The sequence below is a fragment of the Leucoraja erinacea genome, chromosome 31 (genome assembly GCF_028641065.1).
Source record: "Leucoraja erinacea ecotype New England chromosome 31, Leri_hhj_1, whole genome shotgun sequence".
Lineage (NCBI taxonomy): Eukaryota > Metazoa > Chordata > Chondrichthyes > Rajiformes > Rajidae > Leucoraja > Leucoraja erinaceus.
The window spans coordinates 17,144,029-17,170,859 of NC_073407.1; the positions used below are offsets into that span (position 1 = coordinate 17,144,029).

Here is a 26,831-nt window from a genome sequence, read left to right on the forward strand (position 1 = left end):
GTGATAGACCCTGCCCAGTCCATCACTAGTACTGACCTCCCCACCATTGATAGGATATAGAAGCATAGAAAATAGGTACAGGAGTAGGCCATTTAGCCCTTTGAGCCAGGACTGCCATTCAATATGACCATGGCAGATCATCCATAATCAGTACCCCGTTCCTGCTTTCTCCACATGTCTCCTTGATTCCATTAGCCCTCAAAGCTATATCTAACTCTTGAAAACATCTAATGAATTGGCTTTCATTGCCTTATGTGGCAGAGAATTCCACAGATTCACACCCCTCTGGGTGAAAAAGGTTTTCCTCATCTCAGTCCTAAATGGCTTGCCCCTCATTCTTAAACTGTGACCCCTGGTTCTGGACTCCCCCATCATCGGGAACATATTTGCTGCCTCTAGCATGTCCAATCCCTTAAGAATTTTATATGTTTCTATAAGATCCCCTCTCATCCTTCTAGATTCCAGTGAACGTAAGCCTAGTCAATCCATTCTTTCATCATATAAGCCCAGTCGATCCATTCTTTCATATACGAGAAGCACTGCCTCAAAAAAGCCGCCAATAGCTCCAAAGACCTACGCCACCCTGGCCATGCTCTCATCTTGCTACCTCCATCAGGAAGAAGGTACAAGAACCTAAAAACAGTGACCACCAAGTTCAAGAATGGCTTTTTCCCCAGCAACCATCAGGCTCTTGAACACTGCACATTACAAACCTCAGCAACCATGACCTTCTATGGATTGCCTCTTTGCTTGCACAATGGACTTCTGTTTTGCATTATTATGGTTACCTAGTATTGCTGTTTTCACTTTATTGTGTTGTTCATTACTATATATGTGTCTGTGTTATTGTATTATTGTTTGTTGCTGGTACATATGACAATTAACCACTCTTGACTCTTGAGGCATGAGGCATGAAAGGGATAGGGAATGCATTTAAGCAGATGCATTTAAGCAGATGATGCAATATCCAAAATGTTTTATAGTGAATAGATCAATATTTATCAGATAAAAAATATTTAGTGTATGAGTGATGCTAAATAGTGGAGGGGAAGGTTGTGATATCGGATGCAAATTTGAAGTTTCCAAGTTTAGATTTACAAAGCCAGACAAGCTGAAAGACTCTGAGACTGATACGTCTTTTATTTTATGTTATCTGTGTTCTGCAGTCTATTTCCCTGCCATTAATGTTGTGCTGTTTGCTGCTGTCAGCTTGTTACTTATTCCTGGCAATCCTGATGAATTTTCCCTGGCGCCAAGTATTATTTAACTCGTTTATCTTGTTTCTCACTCTTCTGTTTGTGTATCTTGGAGTAACGTAAAAAAAAATTCATTATGTTAAATATAATTTCTATTGGATGTAGTCACTTGGAAATCCATTGACAAATGGTTGATGTCAATTATATTTCAAGAATGGAGAAGAGTTTGATTCCAACTAATACAATTGTAAAATAAATCCTTGTTCTCACCACTGCCCATTAACAAGAGAAGACAGAGGCTGGCCTGCTGAGTTACTCCAGCACGTTGTCTCCTATGCCCCCTTTACCACTACATCTACTTGTGTTGCCACTTTCAGGAAGCCATGGGCCTGGACCCTAATATCCCCCTGTACATCGGTTGCTCAGAGGGATCATGGGGTCCATCATTTTGGTCATCTGTCCTTGTATCTCCTCCTACAGCTCCGAATCACACTTCCTGTGGTTACACACTATCTGTGATGAGCTTTAGACTTGTTTTATGTATTCCTTTAGAAACATAGAAAATAGGTGCAGGAGTAGGCCATTCGGCCCTTCGATCAATATGATCATGGCTGATCATCCAACTCGGTATCATGTACCTGCCTTCTCTCCATACCCCCGGATCCCTTTAGCCACAAGGGCCACATCTAACTCCCTCTTAAATATAGCCAATGAACTGGCCTCAACAACACCATATACATGCTAACAGTGATGTTGCCTTATCGGTAAGAACAGTAGGTGCAAGAGTGAATCGCAGGCTGAAACAATGCGAGGCGGTTGTGTCTGGCTTTGCCAATTGTTGCTGAGAATTAATGGCTTGCGATGGGTAAAGACAGCTGACTAGAAACACAACTCGAAGGATAACTGTTGCTCGATTGGTTACTATCTCCCAGTGAATAGTTTGTATTGTAAATATACAGGCTGCGGTCTAATTACACCCAGGTGCAGCAGGTGTTTGGAACAGAGTAGGTACAAGTGCAGAATGCCCAGCAGAGACAGGATAGATAACTGGGCGTGAGACGGGTGGAGAGAGAACCAGGCTGCATCTTCTCTTGACCGAGAGCAGCAGTCACTGGGCAAGGCCAACAAAGGGGAAACCAACCCGCGAGAGGGACGAAAGCTAAAATTGGAACATTGCGACATTTGTGAAACACGTTACCCTTTTAATATCATCAGCAGGGATTAAGCTGCTTCCACAGCGTCCGTCTTGAATGTAAGCGACTGTGAGCGGATCTACCAGTCAACTGTTTGGGTGAGTTGGTCTCAACCAAGGTTATCTAGTGATTATTTTACTATTAAGTAAAACATGGAATTAATCAGTTTCTTGGCACTTTGACTGTGTCCATGTCCTCTGGTTCCAGTAAGCACAAGGAAGGAGCACTGGGGCAGTTGTGGGCAAGCTTTGGAATCTGCCTGTTGATCCTGGTGTGTTATTTCTGTTCGCTGTGACTCTTGGCTCTTTGCTCTAGGCTCCGGGGTACATAGAATGTAGAAACGTAGAGCACAAGAACAAGCCCTTCGGCCCACAATGTCTGTGCTGAACACGATGCCAAGTTAAATCAATCTCCTTTGCCTGCATAGAAACATAGAAATTAGGTGCAGGAGTAGGCCATTCGGCCCTTCGAGCCTGCACCGCCATTCAATATGCATGCGATCCATTCCCTGCATATCCACGTGTCTGTCTATATAAACACCTCTTTCAACGCCACTACATATCTGCTTCCATCGCCATCCCTGGCAGTGTATTCCACGCAACCTCCACTCTTTGTGTTTATATATATATATATTTAATCACTTGCCCCGCATATCTCCTTGCGCCTCTCGCCTTAAGTCTGTCCTCTCCAGTCTTCGATATTTCCACCATGTGATGGGGGGAAAAGGGTTCCAACTCTCTATCTACCCTAGGTAATCAAATGACGTTCCTGATCTCATTCCTACTCTGGGTTACAGATCCGTTGGGTACCCTAGTCCTCAGCCTTGTGACCCCCTCCTCGTACATTTATCCAATCGGGGCATCAGCCTTGCTTTTTAGTGTGGTGTTTCCAACAATGGATGACTGGGATTTGATTGAAACGGTGAGTGGATAAGTTGCTGCAACTAATCATCCACATTGATTCAGACTGAGTTCACCATCTACAAGCAGGAGTTCAAATCTACCACCAGCATCTCGTGTGTCTAAATTAAATCATCTATCTGTCCGGTCCGAGCGCCATGGAAGAGCCGAGGGCGTGTCTCACTTTGCCCTCTGCAGTTCCAGTTTGGAACAAGAAAAGCAGGTACCTCGGCAATTCCCCGAACCGGGGTGATCCGGATGGGGCTGAAGGAGAGACAAGTGGGTCGGGTATGGGAAGCGAGCCCACACCGGTCAGTGGTGGAACCTCATTGCAAACAGAGCGGCGGCTGCCAGCTGTGTTTGGGTGGGTGGGCTGTGGAGGGTCGCTGCCTTTGTTCTCCCCGGGGTCGGCCGGCTCCACCTGCTGTTGCCCCAGCACTGTATCTGCAAGCAGCTCAGACGAGTTCCCGTCGGTTAATAGCCCGTTACCCAGCCCAGCCTCGGCTGAACGCAAAGACACGTGTTTAAAATCTGTGAAAGACTTTGAAAGTGAACATATCCCAATTTTCCAAAATGTAAAAATAACACTGAACATTTTTTTTCGGCTGAAGTCGACAACTTCATTTCTGAAAATGGTTTCAGACAAGACACTTGACTTGTTCCATTTCTCCAGGGATGCTACCGGACCCGCTGAATTGCTCAAGCACTTTATGTCGATCTTGGGTTTAAAAAACCCCCCAGCATCTGCAGTTCCTTCCTAAACCTCATTGCTTTGCCGCGCCCCACACCCACTGCTATAACTCACTCTCAGTCGGAGTGCCCACGTCCCATCCAAGCCTCTCTGCATCTCCATCTCACATTCACACACAGCTCATGTGATGGGAGTAGCATTAGGCCACTCGGCCCATCAAATCTACGCCACCATTCAATTATGGCTGATCCATCTCTCCCTCCTAACCCCATTCTCCTGCCTTCTCCCCATAACCCCGGACACCCGTACTAATCAAGAATCTTATCACTGCCTTAAAAAATATCCATTGACTTGGCTTACGTGGCATAGAATTCTACAGATCCACCACCCTCTGACTAAATAAATTCCTCCCCATCTCCTTCGTAAAGGAACGTCCTTTAATTCTGAGGCTACGATCTCTGGTCCTGGACTCTCCCACCAGTGGAAACATCCTCTCCACGTCCACTCTACCCTGGCCTCCAGCAGATATCATGGATGACCGAGAGTGGTGGACACCGCTAGGTCCATCACAGGTACCGACTTTCCCACCAATGAAGGGATCTATAGGAGGTGCTCCTTCCAAAAGGCAGCCAATATCATCAAAGATCCACCCCTCGCTGACCCTGCTCTCATTTCACCCCGACCTCTGGGCAGAAGGTGCAGGAACCTAATGGAACATTTCTGGGGTGGAAATGTCAAAGACTAGAGGGCATAGGTTTAAGGGGAGTGGGGCTGAGTTTAAGAGATGTGCGGGGTAATTCTTTTTTAAATTCAGAGTGGTGGGTGCCTGAAACATGCTGCTGGGGCATGGTGGAGGCAGATTTAAGAGGCTCTTCGATAGGTAGGTAGACAAAAATGTTGGAGAAACTCAGCGGGTGCAGCAGCATCTATGGAGCGAAGGAAATGGGCAACGTTTCGGGCCGAAACCCTTCTTTAGACAGATAGGTACATTGTTATGCAGGGAATTGAGGGATATGGATCACATACAGGCAGAGGAGATCAGTTTAACTTGGCATCATGTTTGGCACAAACGTTGTGGGCTGAGGGGCTCGTTCCTGTGCTCCACCTTTCTATTGTCCCTAGAGCCAAGGGCAAGCAGCCAGGAGCTACAGCAGTAGCAAAGGGCTTGTTCCCATGTTGCTGGTCTATGTTCTGCCAATTCAGTATTTGCTACAGGATATTGAGACCAACTCTTTTATGTGTGAGTAGGGAGTTATGTTGGTTTTATGCCAATGCTGTTGGATTGGTTATGAAGATTTGAGCAGAATGTCTTTGGTGAGAAGGAAAATTTAAATTTGAAATGTTCTGCTTCGAGGGACTATTAGGAAATTCATGCATTCATGAGCTAGTACATGTGGGATCGAAGGCACTTTACATGTTCGTTTGTATCCCCTCTCCCATCAGGCCGTCTATACAAAAGCTTGAAAGCATGTACCCCTGGAATAGCTTCTTCCCCTCTGTTGTCAAACTACTGAGCAATCCTCCCATAAACTAGGATGCAGTCCCTATCTTTCAACTTACCTGTAACATAAAAACCTAGAACATAGAAAATAGGTGCAAGAGTAGGCCATTCGGCCCTTCGAGCCAGCACTGCCATTCAATATGATCATGGCTGATCATCTAAAATCAGTACCCCGTTTTCCTACTTTCTCTCCATATCTCTTGATTCCTTTAGCCCTAAGAGCTAAATCTAACTCTCTCTTGAATACATCCAGTGAATTGGCCTCCACTGCCTTCTGTGACAGAGAATTCCACAGATTCACAACTTTCTGAGTGGAAAAGGTTTTTTCTCATCTCAGTCCTAAATGGCCGACCCATTCTGTAGCACTATATTTTGCACTCTGCTACTTTTCTCTACCTATTGTTCATGTGTATGGTTTGATAATACTTGTGTATAGTATGATCCGATCTGGCTGGATAGCAGGCAAACAGAAGCTTTTCTTTGTATCTCGGTACACATAACAATAATAAACCAATAACAATGTTTAAAGGACAGGCACAAGGAACTACAGAGGCTGGTTTAAAAAAAAAGTGACAGTGCTGGTGTAGCTCAGAGGGTCAGGTGCTTAATTCTGGTGGAGCATTTCTGCTGGGGGACCCTGGATATGATTTCCACTTTACACCAGCTGGCTCCACGGATGAACAAAACCAGGAATTAAAATCTCAAACACCAGTGATCTGAGTTACCTGAGGATGGACAACATTGGGAGCAGTCATTTGTCCCATCATTGCTGCTGAACTGGGGGGGGGGGGGGGGGGGGGTGAACATGATGCCAAGTTAAACTAATCTCGCACGTGCAACATGACCTCCCAACTTCTATACTCAATACTCTGACTGATGAAGGCCAAAGTGCCAAAAGCCTTTTTGACCACCTTATCTACCTGTGAATCGACCTTCAAGGAACCATGCACCTGCGCTCCTGGATCCCTCTGCTCCACAACACTACCCAGAGGCCTACCATTCACTGTGTAGGTGCTGCCCTTGTTTGACGTCCCAAAAATCAACATGTCACATTGGAGATTGGCGGGGTCGTTTCCTCCCTTGTTCAGGTACCCCTTTATTCTCCCTGACTATCTGAGAAGGACTTGGGTGACATGACAAGTGGGAATGAACAGGGTTTATTGCTGAGCTGTTCACTGGGTCTCCTGCACCAGATGATCTCAATTGCAGTCTGCAGTATATGAGTAATAACATAGGAACTCTGACCAACAGAGTTTTATTTCCCTCCGCTTGTGTTATCAGAGACAGTCATAAATGATGAGTACAGTCACCACACGGTCATTTACAAGTTTATAGCATCTTATTTATAGAAACATATTTGCATCAATGATTTAAAAAATGTTGAGATTTCCATCCAATGCAAAGCACCAACACGTGTTACTCCTATATCATGTTTCTTTGGCGCGCAGTCGGCCAGGGTTGATCTGAGAGCTGTATAAATTCATGAGGGGCATGTGTGGGGTGAATTTTTCCCCCATGATAGGGGAATCAAGATCTAGAAGGCAGAGGTTTAAGCTGAAGGGGGGAAGATCTAACGGGAGTCTGCGGGGTAGCTTTTTCCACAAAGAGAGTGATGGGTATATCATGGAACGAGCTGCCAAAGCAAGTTGTTGAGGCAGGTACAAAAACACTAAAGGACATTTCGGGTCGGGGCCCTTCTTCGGGCAATAAATTTAGAAAGAAGAAAGGAAGAACAAATCTACTTATTTACACCTTTAAAATTAGTCCCTCTCATCTTAAAGGTGTGCCCTCTCATCTTTGATATTTCCCTCCGGACAAAATAACTGTCTTGCCTATCTCTGTCTCTCGTATGTTTACAGACTTGTATCGTCTCCCCTCAACCTTTGCCATTCCAGAGAAAACAATCCAAGCCTATCCAACCTTGTAGCTGATACACCCTCACCCCACCCTTCCCCCCTAATCTAGGCTTAATCTGGTAATCCCCCCACCTCTGCACCTTTCCAAAGCCTGCACATCCTTCCTGCATTGGGGAAACCTGAACTGCACTATTGCAAAATGCAGTCCAACCAAAGTCCTGCATATAACCATATAACAATGACAGCACGGAAACGGGGCATCTCGGCCCTTCTCGTCCGTGCCGAACACTTACTCACACCTAGTCCCATCTACCTGCACTCAGACCATAACCCTCCATTCCTTTCCGTCCATATATCTATCTAATTTATTTTTAAATGATAAAATCGAACCTGCCTCTACCACTTCCACTAGAAACTCATTCCACACAGCTACCACTCTCTGAATTGCTCTCTGAGCAGAATTGCTTCAATGGCGTACATGAACCAACCAAATGTCAATTATTTGGCTTAAAGGGTGACTCATTCACCTGACCACTTGTGCGGTTCCGCACAGCTCCAAGTACTTCAGTGTGTGACGCTCTCGTATACCATAAATGCCACTCTACTGCTGAGAGGGGTCCATGTCCTTGGTTACAGAGGAGCAACCAATTGTATCAGAGTCTCTTGAGTAACACAAAGTGTCCTCTTTTGACATCAGTAACTGTAACAAATAATGACACCGATTACGCATGGATGACATCCAGCCAAACAAAAATTGACACTCAAAGCTTTAGCGGCACTGTTTCACAGTTATGATGTTGGGTCATAGTCAGACCGCACAGAAACGGGCCATTCGGCCCAACTCATCCATGCTAGAAAGATGCCTAATCTGAGCTAGTCCCATTTGCCTATGTTTGGCCCATATCCCTCTGAATCTGTCCTATCCATATACCTGCCCAGATGTCAGTTACAATGATGCCCACCAGCAAGTATCACCTGCAGTCAGTCCCTATCGTGAATTCTTTACTCTGTATTAGTGATGCACACAAGATAATGTGTCCAGGTTGAACTGGGTGGAAAGGAAAAGCTGGACTTTGTTGGAGAGCAATATCCCCAGGGAACATGTGTAAGGAAAGAACTGCAGATGCTGGTTTAAATCGAAGGAAGACACAAAATGCTGGAGTAACTCAGCGGGACAGGCAGCATCTCTGGAGAGAAGGAATGGGCGACGTTTCGGGTCGAGACCCTTCTTCAGACTCTCGACCTGAAACGTCACCCATTCCTTCTCTCCAGAGTTAGTGCCTGTCCTGCTGATTTACTCCAGCATTTTGTGTCTACCCAGAGAAGATGGCAGCGGGCTGCGAGGGAACATTCCTGGAGTTGACACCATGTGCAATGAGTTGTAGCGGAATTTAAACACTCAGCGGCCTGGACAGTGACCGAGCAAGGAAGAATGTAAATTAGCACAGGAGATGGATATCAGAATCTGCAAGAAACACACCTCAATGGTCAATTGTGATGTATTTGTCACCTATGCAAACCTCACGGTGAAATTATTTTTGCATATATTACACATGCTGGTGCTGCCATTTTGGAGCCATTATTCCTTTGGACCTTTGGACAGTTGCATGGGTAGGACAGTTTTAGAGGGATACGGGCCAAATGTATGCAGGTGGGAATGTGTAGATGGAGCATATTGGTTAGAATAGGCAAGTTGGGCCGATGGGCCTGTTTCCATGCTATATGACTCCATGATTCCATGATGCTTCTGCAAGATTAGTCAGACTAAACATCTCCTGGCCTGTTCAGTTAATATTAAAGTCATAGAAAGATACAGCCTGGAAACAGACCTTTTGGTCCACTAAGCCTGTGCTGATCAGCTACCCATTCACATTTTTATTCTCCATATATAATCTTCTCAATTTTCTCCAGTATTCATGAAGGTTATGGCAAAAAAAAGTTCAGAATTGAAAAATCATGAGAGGAATAGATCGGGTAGATGCACAGTGTCTCTTGCCCAGGGTTGGTGAATCGAGGACCAGACAATATGGGTTTATGGTGAAGGGGAAAAGATTTAATAGGAATCTGAGGGGTAACATTTTCACACAAAGGGTGGTAGGTGTATGGAACAAGCTGCCAGAGGAGGTAGTTGAGGCTGGGACTATCCCAAAGTTTAAGAAAAAGTTAGATGGATACATGGGTAGGACGGGTTTGGAGGGATATGGGCCAAATGCAGGCAGGTGGGACTAGTGTAGCTGGGACATGTTGGCTGGTGTGGGCAAGTTTCCACACTGTATCACTCTCTGTCTCTATGAGGTACAAGAAACTGCAGATGCTGGAAACTTGAGCAAAAAAATCAAAGTGCTGGAGGAACTGAATCTATATCCCTCCATTGTCTACATATCCAAGTGCCAATCGATGATTTTCAAAGTACCTCCAGCATCTTTCTTTTTACTCATAGAAATGTAGAAAATATGTGCAGGAGTAGGCCACTCGGCCCTTCAAGCCAGCACCGCCATTCAATATGATTATGGCTGATCAGTACCCGGTTTCTGCTTTTTCCCCATATCGCTTGATTCCATTAGCCCTAAGAGCTAAATCTATTTCTCTCTAGAAAACCTCCAGTGATTTGACCCCCACTGCCTTCCGTGGCAGAGAATTCCACAGATTCACAAAACTGGTTGAAAAAGTTTTTCCTCGTCTCAGTCCTAAATGGCCTACCCCTTATTCTTAAACTGTGACCCCTGGTTCTGGACTCCTCCAACAAGGGGAACATTTTCCTGCATCTAGCCTGGTGTACCCCTTTAGAATGTTATGTTTCTCAACCGTGACATTGTCTCAGATATGCTATAAGAACATATTATTTGAAATATATATGATGTGACGGTAATCGTTTTCTCCACAGAATTTAATTGCCTGCTCTCTCGATTCATGTTCGGAGCTTTACTGATTGTATCGGCATTTTTTCTTTGGTGAAATGATGGAAATAGCCGATTAAAATAAAATCTTCGTTGTGCTGTAATTACAGACTGCAGCCACGAGGGGCCAGTGTGGGTCCATTGTATCCCCTGACTTGGGTCCTGAACTTATATAGTGGGCTCTGTGATCGCTGGCCTTTGGAGGGGAGCATGGGGTGATTCAGCCAGGATGCAGGTCGCCCAGTGACTCCTCTGTGTGGGAGCAGGGCTCTCGGGCTGGCTTGGCCCTGCAGGGATCATACACCAGCTTGTCGCCACAGGCCGGGCGAAAGAGACAATCTCAGTCCTTCCTCATCAGTGGTTTCCCTTTTCACTGGTCGTTACATCTAAGTCTGATCAGACTGAAGACGGGTTTCGGCCCGAAACGTTGCCTATTTCCTTCGCTCCATGGATACTGCTGCACTTTTGTCTACGTTCGTTACATCTAAAGGTTTAAACCTCTCATTACACAGTGTACATTTATATGCAGTGCTTAGTTAATCCAATTATTTATAGTTCCCATTCTACCCGCTGAGTTACTCCAGCACTTTTTTTTGTAAACCAGCATCTGCGGTTCCTTGTGCTATTTATAGATGTTTCTGTAATGCAAACTTCTCGTTCCTCTCCCAAATATGACCCCCTCCCACCCCCATTCCAGTCTCCCTGCTCCTTTCCCCTCTTTCCAACACGTTTCCCTTTCTCCCCCATTCTCCTTCTCCTCCCCCTCCACCTTCTCCTACCCCTTTCTCCTCTCCCCCCCTTTCTCCTCCCCCCCTTTCTCATCTCGCCCCCCTTTCTCATCTCCCCCTTTTTCTCCTCTCCCCCCTTTCTCCTCTCCCTCCCTTCCTCTCCTCCTCTCCCTCCTCCCACCTTCCCTCCCTCCACCCCCCCCCCCCTCTCCCCCCCCGCCTTTCTCCTCTCCCCCCCCTTTCTCCTCCCCCCCCCTTTCTCCTCCCCCCCCCCTTTCTCCTCTCCCCCCCCCTTTCTCCTCTCCCCCCCCCCCTTTCTCCTCTCCCCTCTTTCTCCTCTCCCTCCCTTTCTCCTCTCCCCCCCCTTTCTCCTCTCCCCCCCCTTTCTCCTCTCCCCCCCTTTCTCCTCTCCTCCCCCCCCCCTTTCTCCTCTCCCCCCCTTTCTCCCTCTCCCCCCCTTTCTCCTCCCCCCCCGTCCTTTTCCGCCCAAAGTCTCTCCCCCCCCCCCTCCAGCTATACATCGCCTCCTCCTCCTCCTCCTACACCCTTTCGTCTCCTTTTCACCTCTAGCGTTTGTCACTCACTCCACCCACCTGCCACCCCCTCACCTGTATCTACCTATCACTTGCCAGCCCTTGTCCTGCCCCCACCTCGCTATTTCCGCCCCCCTCAGTCTGAAGGACAGTCTCGACCCGAAGCACCGTCTGTCCATTCTCGCCACTGATGCTGTTTGACCCACTCACTGAGTTCCTCCAGCATTGTGTTTTCTCGGCAGTATAAGTCTTGCTGAAGTGTGTGCTGACTAATCAATGGATCTAGTTGATGTGCTACCCCGTGTCCTTTGAGCTGGGACGCCGGCTTGCAGTTGAGTGTGGCCGGGGGGGACAATAATATCACCTCCACCCAGCCGCCGGCCGGTTCAACAGGTAACCCGCACCACGAGCTCTGGACCACTCGAGGTGTGCGTGATGTGAAGGCTGGTGCTCCTTTCCCAACTCCAGGAAACCTCTCTCCTCCCACCGCCAAGGACCTGCGCTCTGCGAGGGCAACTTTTCTCCCGGAGTTAACCACAGTGAAGGCGTGCATTGTGGCACAGATGCTTGCAATTCCCCATCGTGTTAAACGTGGGAACATCACCACCAACTAGATCTCTCCATTTCGAGTTCTAACCCACCTCCCACCCCCTGCCTCCCCCAAGTCACTGTGTGAAGATTTGCCTGCGATGAATATTGAGCCGAGCAGACGGACTGGGTGTCTTGCTTTCCCGTTTCATCTGGCGCTCGGGAGCTCTCACGACTGAAGGGGCGACCAAGACACCGGCGCCAGGATGTGCAGCGAGTGTTACACCAACCGCTCCTTTGTCTTCGACGAGGGGACGTCGAATAAACACACCTCCAGGTAATCCCTGCTTGCGAGAGGGGAAGCCCTTGGATTCCCAGCTGTGAGCAGAGCCGCTGTCTCTCCGCCTGCCCGGGAGCGGACACACACACACACACACACACACTCCATCCTTCGGCAAACCCACCTTCGCGGGACTTGTCCGTGTTGGCGTCAGTGTGGGAGCATGTTGTTAGATTTGGAATATTCCCCCAAACTAGCCGGCGGCTTCACCTCATTGTTGCAGGTCGTGATTTCGGGTATAGTAGCGATCGGCGTTTCCCTTTGTGTGGCAATGTCTGTGTGTGTGTGTGTGTGAGCGAGACTCTCTCTGTTCGACTTTCGGTGTGTATGTATGTGTCACACTGTGTGTGTGTGTAAGTATGTGTCACACTGTGTGTGTGACTTTCTTTCTGTGCGACTCTATGTGTATATCTGTAACTCTGTGTGTGTGCGACTCTCTGTACGTGTGTGTACCACCCTGTGTGTGTCTGTGCGACCCTCTCATAGAAACATAGAACATAGAAACATAGAAATTAGGTGCAGGAGTAGGCCATTCGGCCCTTCGAGCCTGCACCGCCATTTAATATGATCATGGCTGATCATCCAACTCAGTATCCCGTACCTGCCTTCTCTCCATACCCTCTGATCCCCTTGGCCACAAGGGCCACATCTAACTCCCTCTTAAATATAGCCAATGAACTGGCCTCAACTACCCTCTGTGGCAGAGAGTTCCAGAGATTCACCACTCTCTGTGTGAAAAAAGTTCTCCTCATCTCGGTTTTAAAGGATTTCCCCCTTATCCTTAAGCTGTGACCCCTTGTCCTGGACTTCCCCAACATCGGAAACAATCTTCCTGCATCTAGCCTGTCCAACCCCTTAAGAATTTTGTAAGTTTCTATAAGATCCCCTCTCTCAATCTCCTAAACTCTAGAGAGTATAAACCAAGTCTATCCAGTCTTTCTTCATAAGACAGTCCTGACATCCCAGGAATCAGTCTGGTGAACCTTCTCTGCACTCCCTCTATGGCAATAATGTCCTTCCTCAGATTTGGAGACCAAAACTGCACGCAATACTCCAGGTGTGGTCTCACCAAGACCCTATACAACTGCAGTAGAACCTCCCTGCTCCTATACTCAAATCCTCTTGCTATGAAAGCCAACATGCCATTCGCTTTCTTTACTGCCTGCTGCACCTGCATGCCTACCTTCAATGACTGTGTCGCTCTCTGCATGTGTATGTACATCTGTGAGTGAGTGTGTGTGTGTTTCACCGTGTGCACCTGTCTTTTTCAATGGAGTTCTATTAGCCTCTGTGTTGTATTTTCTGTGCGTATGTGTCGCTCTGTGAATTTGTGTACACGTGTATGTGTGTATCTCTGACTCTCAGCGTATTTCTGTATGTGTTTCTAGATTGTGTGTGAGTGTGAGTGTGAGTGTGTGTGTCTCTCTCTCTCTCTCTGTGTCCCTGTGTTTTGTCCCGCTTTTGGTTATGTTTTGTGTCTCTGCTTTGTGGGTATTTTTAGGCAGGGATTTATTTATTTAATGGCCAGCAGCCAGCTTTAGCGAAAGCATCAAGTTTCGTGGCCGAGTTAACGACCGTTCTCGTTCCCGTTGGTGCGATGCCGGACAGATGTTGGGTGGGTGAAGGATTCAGGGGAGAGAACAGCCCGATCATTGCTGCTCGCAGCGTGTAACTAGTGTAAGCAGCACCCGTCCCTTCTCTCCAGTGATGCTGCCTGGCCCGCTGAGTTACTCCAGCTTTTTGTATCTATCTGCACTTTTAACAGTTTGATTTCTGCAGCAAAACACAAACTGCTGGAGAAACTCAGCGGGTCAGGCAGCATCTGCGGACTGAATGGACAAGCGGGCCCCTTCTTCAGACTGATGCATCGGGGGCCCTGTCCATTTCCTCCATAGACAGTGTCTGAACCGCTGTTTTGCTCGTTCATTGAATGAACATCTATATATAAACGACCATTTCCCGATCTTCCAATCTACCTCATTGTGACAATTGCACTTTTAAAATCCGCATTTCGTAGCTGGAACACCATATTCTGCACTCTGATTATTTTCCATATTGCACTGCCTGTTGTATTCACGTATGGTGTGATTCACATAGACAGCACACAACATTACGTTTCAATGTATCTCCATATATAAACCAATAACACAAGATACTTACCATCCAGAGAAAGCAGCAAAGATTCACCAGACTGTTTCTCGGGACAGTGGGATTGCCATATAAAGAGTTGGGACTATACTCTGCAGGATATAGAGGAACAAGCAGAGCTTTCTTTGAGGCCTACAAGATATTCACACGGCTCAAATGGCTGGACCCAGAACAGATATATCCCTGGTTGAACCAGGAATCTCAGTTTTGGAATTAGGTCCGAGGAGCAAATTCTTCACGCAGAGGGTAGTGAGTCTGTCGTGGAGGGTTGTGGAGGCTCAGTCAACAAGCTCATTGCAAACTGGGAGGTTTCTGGATGTTATTGAGATCAGGGGGTATGGGGTCATGCGGAAGAATGGTGCTGAGATGAAGGATGTAGACGGTCTATTTCTGCTTGATATCCTATGATTGAATAAAATGGTGATAAAAACTACAATGCTATGGGAAGATTTCACCGCGGACTGGTAGACCATCGGTATCCTCTTGGGTTCTTTCATCTGTGTGCCTCCTCCAGATTTAGTTGTGAGAAAGCATCAAAATAACCTTGCAGCACCAAAAACCTAAAGGCTTGATTCTGACCTTGGGCGCTGTCTGTTCTGTTCTCCCCGTTAGTGCTTCCTCCTGTTTCCTCCCCCATCCCAGATGCAGTAGATGCAGGTTTGTAGGTTAATAGGTCTCTGTACATCTCCCCTGATGTGTGCGGAGTGGATGAGAAAGTGGGATAACCTAGAACGAGTGTGTTTGGGTGTTCGATGGTTGGCAAGGGCTCAGTGGGCCGGAGTGCATGTATCAATGCTGCATCTTTCATTCAATGAATCAATAAATGAGCTCTGCGGGTATGAAGTTGCCTTGATCGGTTGCCAAAATAGATACTGTGGGACGCGAGCAAAGTTGATATCAGCAGGAAAGGAGTCCACTGTTTAAATGTCATGTTTCTGTGATGCCAAATTTAGAGAAAAAAAAAGCAAACAAGAAAATAATAGAGAAAAGGGTTTGCGCAGTAATAGGTGATGCTTTATGAAGCAAATTAATTGGAATGAAGTGTAATGCAATGAATTCTGACTTTAACATCATGTTCAGGTAGACTAGTTGAAGTGAGTTTATTGTCATGTGTCTCTGATAGGACAATGAAATTCTCGCTTTGTTTAGCACACAGAACATAGTAGGCATTTACTACAAAACAGATCAGTGTGTCCATATACCACAATATAAATATCAGACTAAAAATGCAACTGAGACAGAGGAGAGACTCGAGGGGAAAGTACGAAAATGACCAGAACAGGTTTGAGAAAATGAAGGTGAACAATTGAATGGGAAAATAAGATAGGGGAGAGGTTCTTATTGTCCATGAGGTGAATTTGGATAAAGTAAGTGGTGAATTGGCAACCTAACCAAATTGTTTTCCCATGACCATTGGAATGGCTTTGACTGGAACCTCTTGGCCAAAGACCAGAGGGTAATGTGGGAAAGAGAGGAGAAAATTAACTTCAGACATATTTCTTTAGTTAATCAACTTGACTAGTTTATTGTAAAACTATTAATTTGTCTTTATGCATCGGAGCACATTGTTTCCTGAAAGGAAATGCTTTCTGCAGAAACAAATCCGTATCAGTGTGACAATCTGTGTGTGTGTGTACCAACTCAGGAAATTTGCATTAAAAGTTATATTAAATGATGATATTCAAACCTCTGAAACTATTGAGATTGTTTTTTCCCAGATTTGCACTTCTGAGGTGAGTGCAGTGGAAGTCACAGCATAATATATATGGGAAAATTACAATTTAGTTTTGAATTGATTGATACAGCATGGAAACAGGCCCTTCGGCCCATTGACTAATTGTTCTTGCTGGTTCCATGTTATCCTACTTTCGTATCCACTCCCTGCACACTAGAGTCAAGTTGCAGAAGCCAATTAACCTACAAATCCACAAGTCTTTGGGATGTGAGAGGAAACTGGAACACCTGAAGGAAACCCATGCACGTCAGGATTGAACCCAGGCATCTGGCATGATGAGGTAGCACCTCCACTAACTGTGCCACCCATAAACTGTTACATACCAACAACATTGATTATTGATTCATAATTAAGAATATTATATGGATATAAACATCAATATGAATCTACTTTTCTCCAATAAAATTTATATACCAATATTATTCCATCTTGCATAACACAAGATTATAATTACAAGATTCCTCACATGGAATTAGTAGTTCTCGTATAATTAGATTTGATGATCCATAAAATCAGTCAGAAAAAAGCAGAATTAAACAATCAGTCGATTAAAATAATCATCAAGGAAATGTATATGCATAGAAATTAAAACAAAGAAACTACACGTTTAGCCTAACCCTCCTTTTGCAGTGACTGTGTTTCTCATGTTTCCCCCTACACTCCCAACTCCCACCACATCTGACTGCACACAACTCATTTCTCCTTTTTTTTCTCCTCCAGCTTTTGCTTGTTTCACTGCCTTCGAATGCACTTGTTCTCTTCTCTTATCCTTAAATGATAAGAAATTATTCAATCTTAACAATCCTCTGGATAAATGAAATTTATGAATTTCCCAGTAGATTTATTATGTTCTTATGTTTATGCCATTTGCTTTGAACTTCCCTCCAGTGTTCCCATTTTTGGTACATCGAACATAAGATTTCTTCATATTTTTATAGTCATAGCATCATCTTCTGTCTGTTGAACATAAAATTACTTTATAATATTTATATATTATAAAGAATAGAATAGTCTGCATGTCTAAAATATATATTTTTGCTATTTTATAGTCATGCCACACAGAAACAGGACCTTTGCCCAGCAAGTCGGGCAGTATTTGTGAAGGGAATGGGCAGGCAACAAAAATCTGGTCAGGATAAAAATCTGAAGAAGGGTCATGACCCATAACATCATCTGTCCATTCCCCTCCAGAGATGCTGCCTGACCCTCTGTCTCGATTTTCCTATGATTTTCTTTTTTTTTAAATCTAATAAATCTAGTAACTAGAAGATATTTTTTAATTCATCTGTGGAATTTGTGTGTCCCCAGCATTAACATTGTGCATCCCAATTTGCCCCAAATGATAGGATTGCTGGGGCCTCTTAGAGGACAATTGGCAATCAACATGTATTTTGAAGGTACACAAAAATGCTGGAGAAACTCAGCGGGTGCAGCAGCATCTATGGAGCAAAGAAGATAAGCAACGTTTTGGGCCGAAACACTTCTTCAGACTGATAGGGGGTGGGGGGAGTTGGGGAGAAGAAAGGAAAAAGGAGGAACTGAGGGCTAAGGTAGGAAGGGGAGGAGACAGCAAGGGTTAATAGAATTGTGGGAAATCAATGTTCATGCCACCAGGATGCAGACTCCCCAAGTATGAGGTGCTGTTCCTCCAACTTGCTCACTCTGGCCGTGGAGAAGGCCCAGGACAGAGAGGTCGGATACGGAATGGGATGGGGGAATTGAAGTAAAGAGCCACCGGGAGGTCAGGTTGGTTAGTGCGGACCGAGCGGAGGTGTTCGGCGAAACGATCGCCAAGCCTACGCTTGGTCTCACCGATATAGATCAGCTGACATCTAGAGCAGCGGATGCAATAGATGAGGTTGGAGGAGCTGCAGGTGAACCTCTGTCGCACCTGGAACGACTGCTTGGGTCCTTGAATGGAGTCGAGGGGGAAGGTAATGCGGATTACAGTTATCCTTGCCCAGCATGTGTCCTTTAAACATTGCCCTGCTTCACCTTAAAGCTATGCCCTCTAGTCCTTTACAATTCTACTCTGGGGGGGGGGAGGTTCTGGTTGTCTACCCGATATATGCCTCTCATTATTTTAAATACTGCTATCAGGTCTGTCCTCTGCCTCCAACATTCAAAAGAAAACAATCCAAGTCTGTCCAACCTCTCCCTGTCTGGTAAACCTTCACATTAGTTCCTGTAATGGGGTGACCAGAACTCCACACAATACTCTAAATGCAGCCTGACTGATGTCCTATAAATCTGCAACCTGGTGTCCTGGCTCTTATTGAATTGAATTTAGTTCAATACATTTTATTAGATAATTATGTATACATGCAAGGAATTATACCCAATGTTCCATTATCTCTTATATTTCCAATCATTTATTTGAAAGCTGTGGATAGATTTCTGATTATGAAAAGCCTAGCAACAGAAATCCAAAGAAAGAAAATATTTCTATGCCTGCAGAGCCAGTTCTGGATCATTTATAATTATTATTTTATGTAAGTCAAATATATGTCAAATCCGCTTTCTACAATACCTTTCTGATCTATTTTACTGCACATTTATCAGGACTGTATATCCTTGGAGTTATGCATTGATTGCTGAATCTTATTTCCTTTACAAATGCTCTTATCCTGCAGCCCTGTGCCAAAGGAATCGTTCTTGTGTATCGCTCAGCGAATTATCGATTGGAAAATCTCTTAAGTCTTATCTTCTGTAATGAGAAGTGAATCTTTTTGTGCTGTGTATTTTTCATCACTCTTCATCTTATCTACATGGTAGCCACTTCCTTCTTGCTCAAGATTCAAGCAGTTTTCAATCAATTCTTCAAGAAACAAACAATATTTCATTGTTACCTGCCCTACAATTTGTACTGTGATCGGATAGCTCCCTTTTACCTCGCTCCAATTTTTTAATACAACTTAATATTTCATTTCTAATTTAACAGGTCAGACTTTGAGGTTTTGATATCTTTGAGGATATCACAAGACTTTCTCGTTGATCTTTATACATATCTATTGATCCCATTATTCCTTTATTTATTTTCCTACTCATTGCCCCTGATTATTATATCACCTGTCTGACATCCTCTCCGAATCCCCTCCAATTTCTAATCAGAGAGTAAATGCAATTAATCCCATAGTTAGTCACAGTCTAAAGATGGGTCTCGACCCGAAACGTCACCCATTCCTTCTAACCAGAGATGCTGCCTGTCCCGCTGAGTTACTCCAGCATTTTGTGTCTATCTTCAGTTTAAACCAGCATCTGCAGTTCCTTCCTACAACCAAGACAATTAGTGTTTAGTATAGAGACACAGCGCAGAAACAGGAGCCTGCATCGACTGGTGATCCCCATACACTAGTGCTATCCTACACACTAGGGACAATTTATAATCCTTACCGAACCCTACGAACCTGTATGTCTTTGGAATGTGGGAGGAAACTGGAGCTCCCGGAGAGAACCCATGCGGTTACGGGGAGAATGTCCAAACTCTGTATGGACAGCACCCCTAGTCCCGATCAAACCCGGGTCTCTGGCGCTGTAAAGCATCAACTCTACCGCTGCGATATTGTGGTCACAAATTCTGTTCCCTGGTCACCGATCACAACCAACTATCCCTGCAGCGACCTCTTTTGGAACTTTAGATTGCAGGTAGATTTGTGTGAAGAAAGATCCATGGCCTGTCCAATTCCTCCACAGATGATGCCTGCTTCGTTGAGTCACTCCAACGCTTTGTGTTTTGTTAATATCCAGCAACAGCAGTTCCTTATGTGTCCAATTTGTTTGCATTTGGTCCATTCCATTGTTTTGCTTCCATTGATATTAATTATGTTGATTCCTCACTACTCTTTACCCCTTCGTAAACTATTATTTATTTTATGCCTTTCAAGTACTTTCCTATGCATTCAGATACAATTTTTCAACATCTCCCCATTCCCCATTCTTAACTCCCTTGACTCAGCCACTAAAGTATTTAAGATTTTCATATTTTTCTTTTCACCCACTTGAAAGGCTGATAACCATTTTGACTGCCTTAATCGTTTTCTCTCATGATGCATTTTCAGACCCCACATCATATTTTGGTGCTTGTTATCGATCATCAGGTCTACTACTAATATTTGTTGTAACTTAATTAACATTTTTTTAAAAATGTACAACCATGCTTAACATTTTTAGTTAGCCAGAGACGTATCAGAGTGGCAAAGCACAAAGTGCTGGAGAAAGACACAAAAAGCTGGAGTAACTCAGCGGGACAGGCAGCATCTCTGGAGAGAAGGAATGGGTGACGTTTCAGGTCGAGAACCTTCTTCAGACAAGTGCTGGAGAAACTCAGTTGGTCAGGCAGCATCTGTGGAGGGAATGGACGGACAAAGTTTCAGGTCGGGACCCTTCTTCAGACTGAGTTTAAAGCCTGACGAGATGACATTACTGATGGTTCGTGCAGTGAGGCTATATACGTGGAGTTGAGTAATAAAAATGGGATGTCCACATTGTTGGGAGTGTACTACAGGCCCCCAAATAGTTGATGGGGATTAGAAGAACAAATATGCCAGGGGATTGCAGGTGGCTGCAAGACTAATTAGGTCATTATAAGGGATTTGAACTTTCCCAATATAGACTGGGACAGTTATAGTGCCAATGGGTGGAATTTCTCAAACATGTTCAGGAATGTTTCCTCAGGCAATATGTAGAAACCCCTACAAGGGAGAGGCCAAAGCTCGACGTACTCTTAGGAAATTGGGAAAGGTACGTGACCAAGCTGTCGATGGGTGACCAGCGAACACTGTTCTATTGGCTTTAAAATAGTTGTGGATTAAGACCGAGTGGGCCCATAAGTTTAACATTCTGAATTGGGGCAAGGTCAACTTTTATGGAATGATATGGTAACTTGCTAAAGTTGATTGGAGTAGGTTGTTTGCGGGCAAAGGAGCATCTAGAAAATGGGATGTTTTTAAAAGTGTGATGACAAGAGGTCGGTGCATGTATGTTCCTGTTAGAGTGAAGGGCAAAGCGGGTGGGAGACAAAAGTGTATCAAATAAGGGGAGAGTATATGATTCTGTTACATTCTGTTTGTAGTTTGTTTGTTTGTTTGTTTGGTTGTTTGTCTTTTTGCACAAAGTCCGCGAGCATTGCCACTTTTCATTTCATTGCACGTCTCGAATAAAAACTTGACTTGACTTGAGTCGGAGTGAAATGTAAAGCCAGAGGGATAGAGGTGGGGGGAGAGGGCAGGCAAGAAGATTCGAGTAAGGGGGGAGGCAGGGGGGGGGAGATGCTGGGGCAATGGAGATGGGAGTTCAAAACATCATCTGTTCATCTCCCCCGAACCCCTCTGCCCCTCCCCCCCCCCCCCCCCCCCCCCCCCCCCCCCCAGATGCTGCCTGACCCGCTGAGTTCATCCAGCACTTTGCTCACAATTCCAGCATCTGCGGTTCCTTGTGTCTCCTTAATAATAAGGAGGATCAGTGAGAAGGCTGTGGAATGGGCAGGCAGCAAGATATATCACAGTGGACAGCGATTTAATGCATTGGGTCAAATCAATTTTTGTTGTTTCCGCTAAAACCTTTGGTTTACATCAAATGTTGCACTTTATCCACTAGGTTTTACTGAAACATTTCTTGGGCAGACCATACGCAATGAATCACTTAATTAAACATTGATCTGAGGTATTTTGAAATATTTTCCTTTTTTGTGTAAATCTCCTCTTTCATCGTGTTACAAAGTTATATGATGAAAGGAAGAAAACTGTAGCTAATAAATAGTTTTGCAGTGTGGCCTCCTCACCCTCTCCTGTACATTGCGACTATTGCTGCTGTAAAGCCAAGACTTGGCACTACTTTTTAAAACACCATGTTTGCTAACCTTAACCCTTCAGAAGGTGATGGTGAATTACTTCCTTGAAGTATGGCAGGAAATTGGCATCACAGTGGCTATAGTTTGTGACTTTCAGTTTTTAGATACAGACAACAAAGGAATGGTAATATATTTCTAATTTGAAATGGAGTGTGACATAGAGAGGAAATTGTAGATAGTAGTGGATCCAAAGTCATACTATCCGTTCTACTGAACGTCAAAATCCTTGAGTACCGTGACCACTGACTAAGTCCTGATGAAAAGTTCGGCGACCTCACATTCCCCACTGTGATGGAAGGCTCTTCCTCCTCCTCTCCCATGGTCGGGGCGATCAAAACATCCGAACATCGGTGGTCGGGGGCGATCAAAGCTCCCGCAGTCGGCGATCGAGGCTCCCGTGATTGGGGTGGTCGAGGCTACTGCGGTTGGAGCTCCCGACCAACCTCTAACAAAGGGACCACCAGCTCCACGATGTTAGGCCGCAGTGCGTACAGAGATATAATACAGAAAAAATTGCATCTCCTTCGAGGGAAGGAATAAAAAAAGTTTCCCCCAACACCCCCCATTCCCCATATAAATACAAAAACTAAAGATACACTAAAATGTACAAATAAAACAGAGTAAATTCAACGAAAGAAGAAATTGGCCAGACAGGCTGTTGGCGAGGTTGCCACTTACAGCGCCACCTGGAGTATCTGCAGCACCATGTGTTTTGGTCCTTTTAGCCAATATTTACAAGGCTTTGCGTGAACGAGTCCCACACTCCCGCCTCTGTCTTGTGAGCTGAGGTCATGTTGAATACTCTTCACTCATTAATAACCATGAATTCTCTTTGTTCTTGTAACATTTACGATTCAAAGGGTTGCTGCCTCTTGAGATTGCAAACATGGGATTTCCATAGAAATAATGTTGGTTACTGACATTGGATGGTGTCTGATCAATTTACTCTTCAAACTGTTAGCTTGTAAATGCTTCAGTGAACGAGCAGTGCAGAAACGCAAGTCTTTTGATATCTGAGAGAGAAATGATGCTACAATTCTCTTTGCCTGCACAATCTGCAACAAACAAAAACATGTAATTATGTCAAAGAAAAAAAGAGGGATCTGTGTCGGAGAAAAAAGTGCACATTTGAATTACACTTTTATGTCAAGAAGATGCTCTTGATTAAAAGGAAAATGTCCACTTGTGTGGACAAATACTGATAATTACCCACCACACCTGGGAAAACACGATTCATCGTTGTACATGGAACAGTGCAGGTTGGGATTAGGCCTTTCATCCCACAATATCCATGCTGAACAGTGCCATTTTCATTCAACTAATCTCTTCTGCCTGTACATGATCCATATCCTCCTACATCTTCATGTGCCTATCCAAAGCCCTCTCTTAAAGTGCTACTATAGTTTCCGCCTCCACCACCACCCAGGCAGTGTGTTCATGGCAACTGTATAAAAACAAAACTTCCACCCCCCCCCTCGCATCTCCTTTAAACTTTTCCTTTCCCAACCCTTGACATTTCCAAGCTGGGAAATCGGTTGTGACTGTCTGACTTATCAATGCTTCTCATAATTTTATATGCTGCTATTTACTTAAATAGCAGCATATACAATTATGAGAAGCATACTTATCAAGTAATCTGTACTCATCGTTTTCCCTTTTGCAATTTTTGATGGATTTGCTGTTAATTTCCTGCTCAGCTGCTTCTTGGATTTTGCAGAACTAATTAAGTTTAAATTATATATTTTTTTTTTGAATAACAATTTTCCACTTTGTGTTTTCGTTTATTTCTAAAGTACAACATTGAATTGAAGATTTGTTCCTTTTTCCGCACTCCAGTACAATGATACACATCACTTGCAATACAAGATATTGCCTTTTTGGGGAAAGAAATGTTGCACTCTGTAATTTCACTGGCAACAATACAGTGTTGTGTCCAATTCTGTTGGCAATTTTATACTCCTGTCATAAAGATATACAGGCACTGACAAAGATTCAGGGAAAGATTTAAAAGGTGACACCACAAATGCAAGAATAAATATACAGATACTAGAAATGGTGAGACACTCAAATAATTCTAACATTACTAAAGTGAGAAACAAAGCTGGCTTGATAAACTAATCAGTTTTTGCATCAATTTCTTTATTTAATTTTTCTTATAACCATTAAGGAAATAACATTTCACATCTGCATTATTCATATTTGACAGTAATTGGTAATAATTCTAGCAGGGATTATCAACATTTAATAATCACCAAGAAGTCAGTCTGGGAATTTGGAAATACAATTGTAGTCGTGGAGTCGTCCAATGTATCCAGACCGACCAAGATGCCCCATCTAAGCGGGTCCCATTTACCTGCATTTGGCCCTATCACTTGTTTCCAATCCATGTACTTGTCCGAGTGTCATTTACATGCTATTAAAATATCTGCCTCAACTACATCCTTCTTCTAGCGTATGGCATGCACAGCCTAAAGTTGTGTCAACTTGTTCTATTTGATCTATTTGTTTGTGCACTAGTCGAAATGGGGTGGGTGGATCATGTGAAGGTTGCAATCACCCACCCCAAACTACATCCTCTGGCAGCTCATTCCATATATTCACCACCATCTGTATGCAAAAGGTTTCCCTTCAGAATTCTATTAAATATTTCCCCTCTTACTTTAAACCTATGTCCTCTGGTTTTTGATTCCACTACCCTGGGTAAAGGACTGTGTGCACTCCTACTATCTATTCCACATGATTTTACACACTATAAGATCAAGAGTGATGAATGTGTGAAACTTAGTGCCAGAGGCTGTCTTGATCTGACAGATAGTGATGCACTGAGGGAAGGTTAAATTCCATCTGAGACAAGATAACAGGATTATGATGGTAGTTAGACAGGAAAGGGTGGCAGAGACTCAAGGGGAGCGTAAACACTGACTGAGCTAACTAGTTTGATTCTGCACTGTCTTTATTTCTTCCAATGTTTCTGTGCCGTGTCTTTTAAAATTTCAAGTGAAGTTTTGATCATATATATTGCTCTCCATGAGGCTAAGTGAATATGGTCATTTTGTTCTGTTTCTCTCAGATGCCCGCTGTTGTATTTTGTTTCAATTTAGTCTCAACTCAGTCTACTACCATTGTGCACTTCACTATTGTGTTTGTGTTTTGGATCATTTCTTTATGATCGTTTCTCTAACATTACACTGTGCAAAGTGCTCATTGCTGCTGGCCTCATGGTGTGGAAAAATCTGACCTTTTTGTTTTCGAGTTGTTACAGATTTAGTTTACACGTGACTCTCAAACATGAAGTCCTCTATGGCTTTGGCTGTTGTGGAGAGTAAGTGGAAGGTATGGAGGACAATTGATGTAAAAATTCACGAGTTTAGGAGAACACAACATAGAACAGGGCAGCACGGGAACGGGACCTTTTGCCCACAATGTACCTGCTGAAGAAGATGCCGAGATAAACAAATCTCCTCTGTTTGCATGTGATCCTTATCCTTCCATTTCCAGCATAGCGATGCCCCTATCCAAAAGCCTATTGAATGCCACTATCTCCACCACCACCTCTGGCAGCACATTCCAGGCACCCATCACTTTAAAAAATAAATATATATATTCCTGCACCATCCCCTTATAACTTTGTCCCTCGCCCTAAGGCTATGCCCTCTACTCCTTGACATTTAAAGTTTCTGACCATCTACTCAATCTATGCCTTTATTTTATATTTTATATATTAACAGATATATTTATAAGGTGATCAATACTTATCAATCCCCCCCCCCCCACCCCGATGGATTTGCACTTCATTTCCAGCTCAGTTGCTTCATGAATTTTGAAGAAATAATGATGTTAAATTATATATATTTTGTCAATAACAGTTTTCTACTTTGCATTTTCGTTTATATCTGAAGTGCAACATTTACCTGAAGATTAATTCCTTTTCCACGCTCCAGCACAAATGTACAAATCGCTTACTTGCACTGCAGGATATTGTCCTTCGGCACAAAAATGTTGTTTGACCACTCTGCAGCATCGTGTACAATTCTGCAGACAATTTTATAGTTCCACAGGAAAGATATACAGGCGCTGACAAAGGCGCAGACACATATTTAAAAGGTAACGCTACAAAAGCAAGAATAAACTTACCAGAACCAGCGAGACTCCAACACACCTAGAGCCAGACACAAAGCTGGATTCATAAACTAAGCAGTTTCTGCATCACCTTTTTATTTAGATTTTCTTATAACCATTAAGGCAATAACCTTCCACATCTGTGCTATTCATATTTGAGAGTCGGGCATGGACAATATTTCCACCTCCCATGTTATCAACGATTGATAATCACCAATGGGAAATTTAAAAAATACAATTGGTATCAGAGAGTCATACTACATGTCCATGTTGACCAAGATGCCCCATCTAAGGTAGTCCCATTTGCCCGCATTCGGCCCTTTCCCTCTAACCCTTTTCCAATCCACATACCTGTCCAAGTGTGTTTTACATGCTGTTATAGTACCCGTTTCAACTATGTCCTCTGGCAGCCAGTTTAAACATAGTTCCTGATGTTGGGGAAGTCCAGAACTAGGGGTCACAGTTTAAGGATAAGAGGAAAGCCTTTTGGAACCGAGATGAGAAAATCATTTTTTTACACAGAGAGTGGTGAATCTGTGGAATTCTCTGCCACAGAAGGTAGTTGAGGCCAGTTCATTGGCTATATTTAAGAGGGAGTTAGATGTGGCCCTTGTGGCTA

At 44.2% G+C, this 26,831-nt stretch overlaps 1 protein-coding gene across 2 annotated transcripts in view; it reads left to right on the top strand.

The window, feature by feature from the left end:
- The first annotated feature begins 2,146 nt into the window (after positions 1–2,146).
- The window catches only part of kcnt1b (potassium sodium-activated channel subfamily T member 1b), a 266,028-nt gene continuing 241,343 nt past the window's right edge, over positions 2,147–26,831 (top strand). The window contains exon 1 of one of the 2 annotated variants that reach the window (XM_055660124.1): positions 2,147–2,487. Coding sequence is in view for 1 of the 2 variants with exons in the window: in XM_055660122.1 (XP_055516097.1) it covers positions 12,289–12,359 (71 nt within the window). In the remaining variant the exon portion in view is untranslated. Of the gene's footprint in view, positions 2,488–11,638; positions 12,360–26,831 lie in introns of those variants that run through there. The other variant, XM_055660122.1, reaches the window with a different exon arrangement.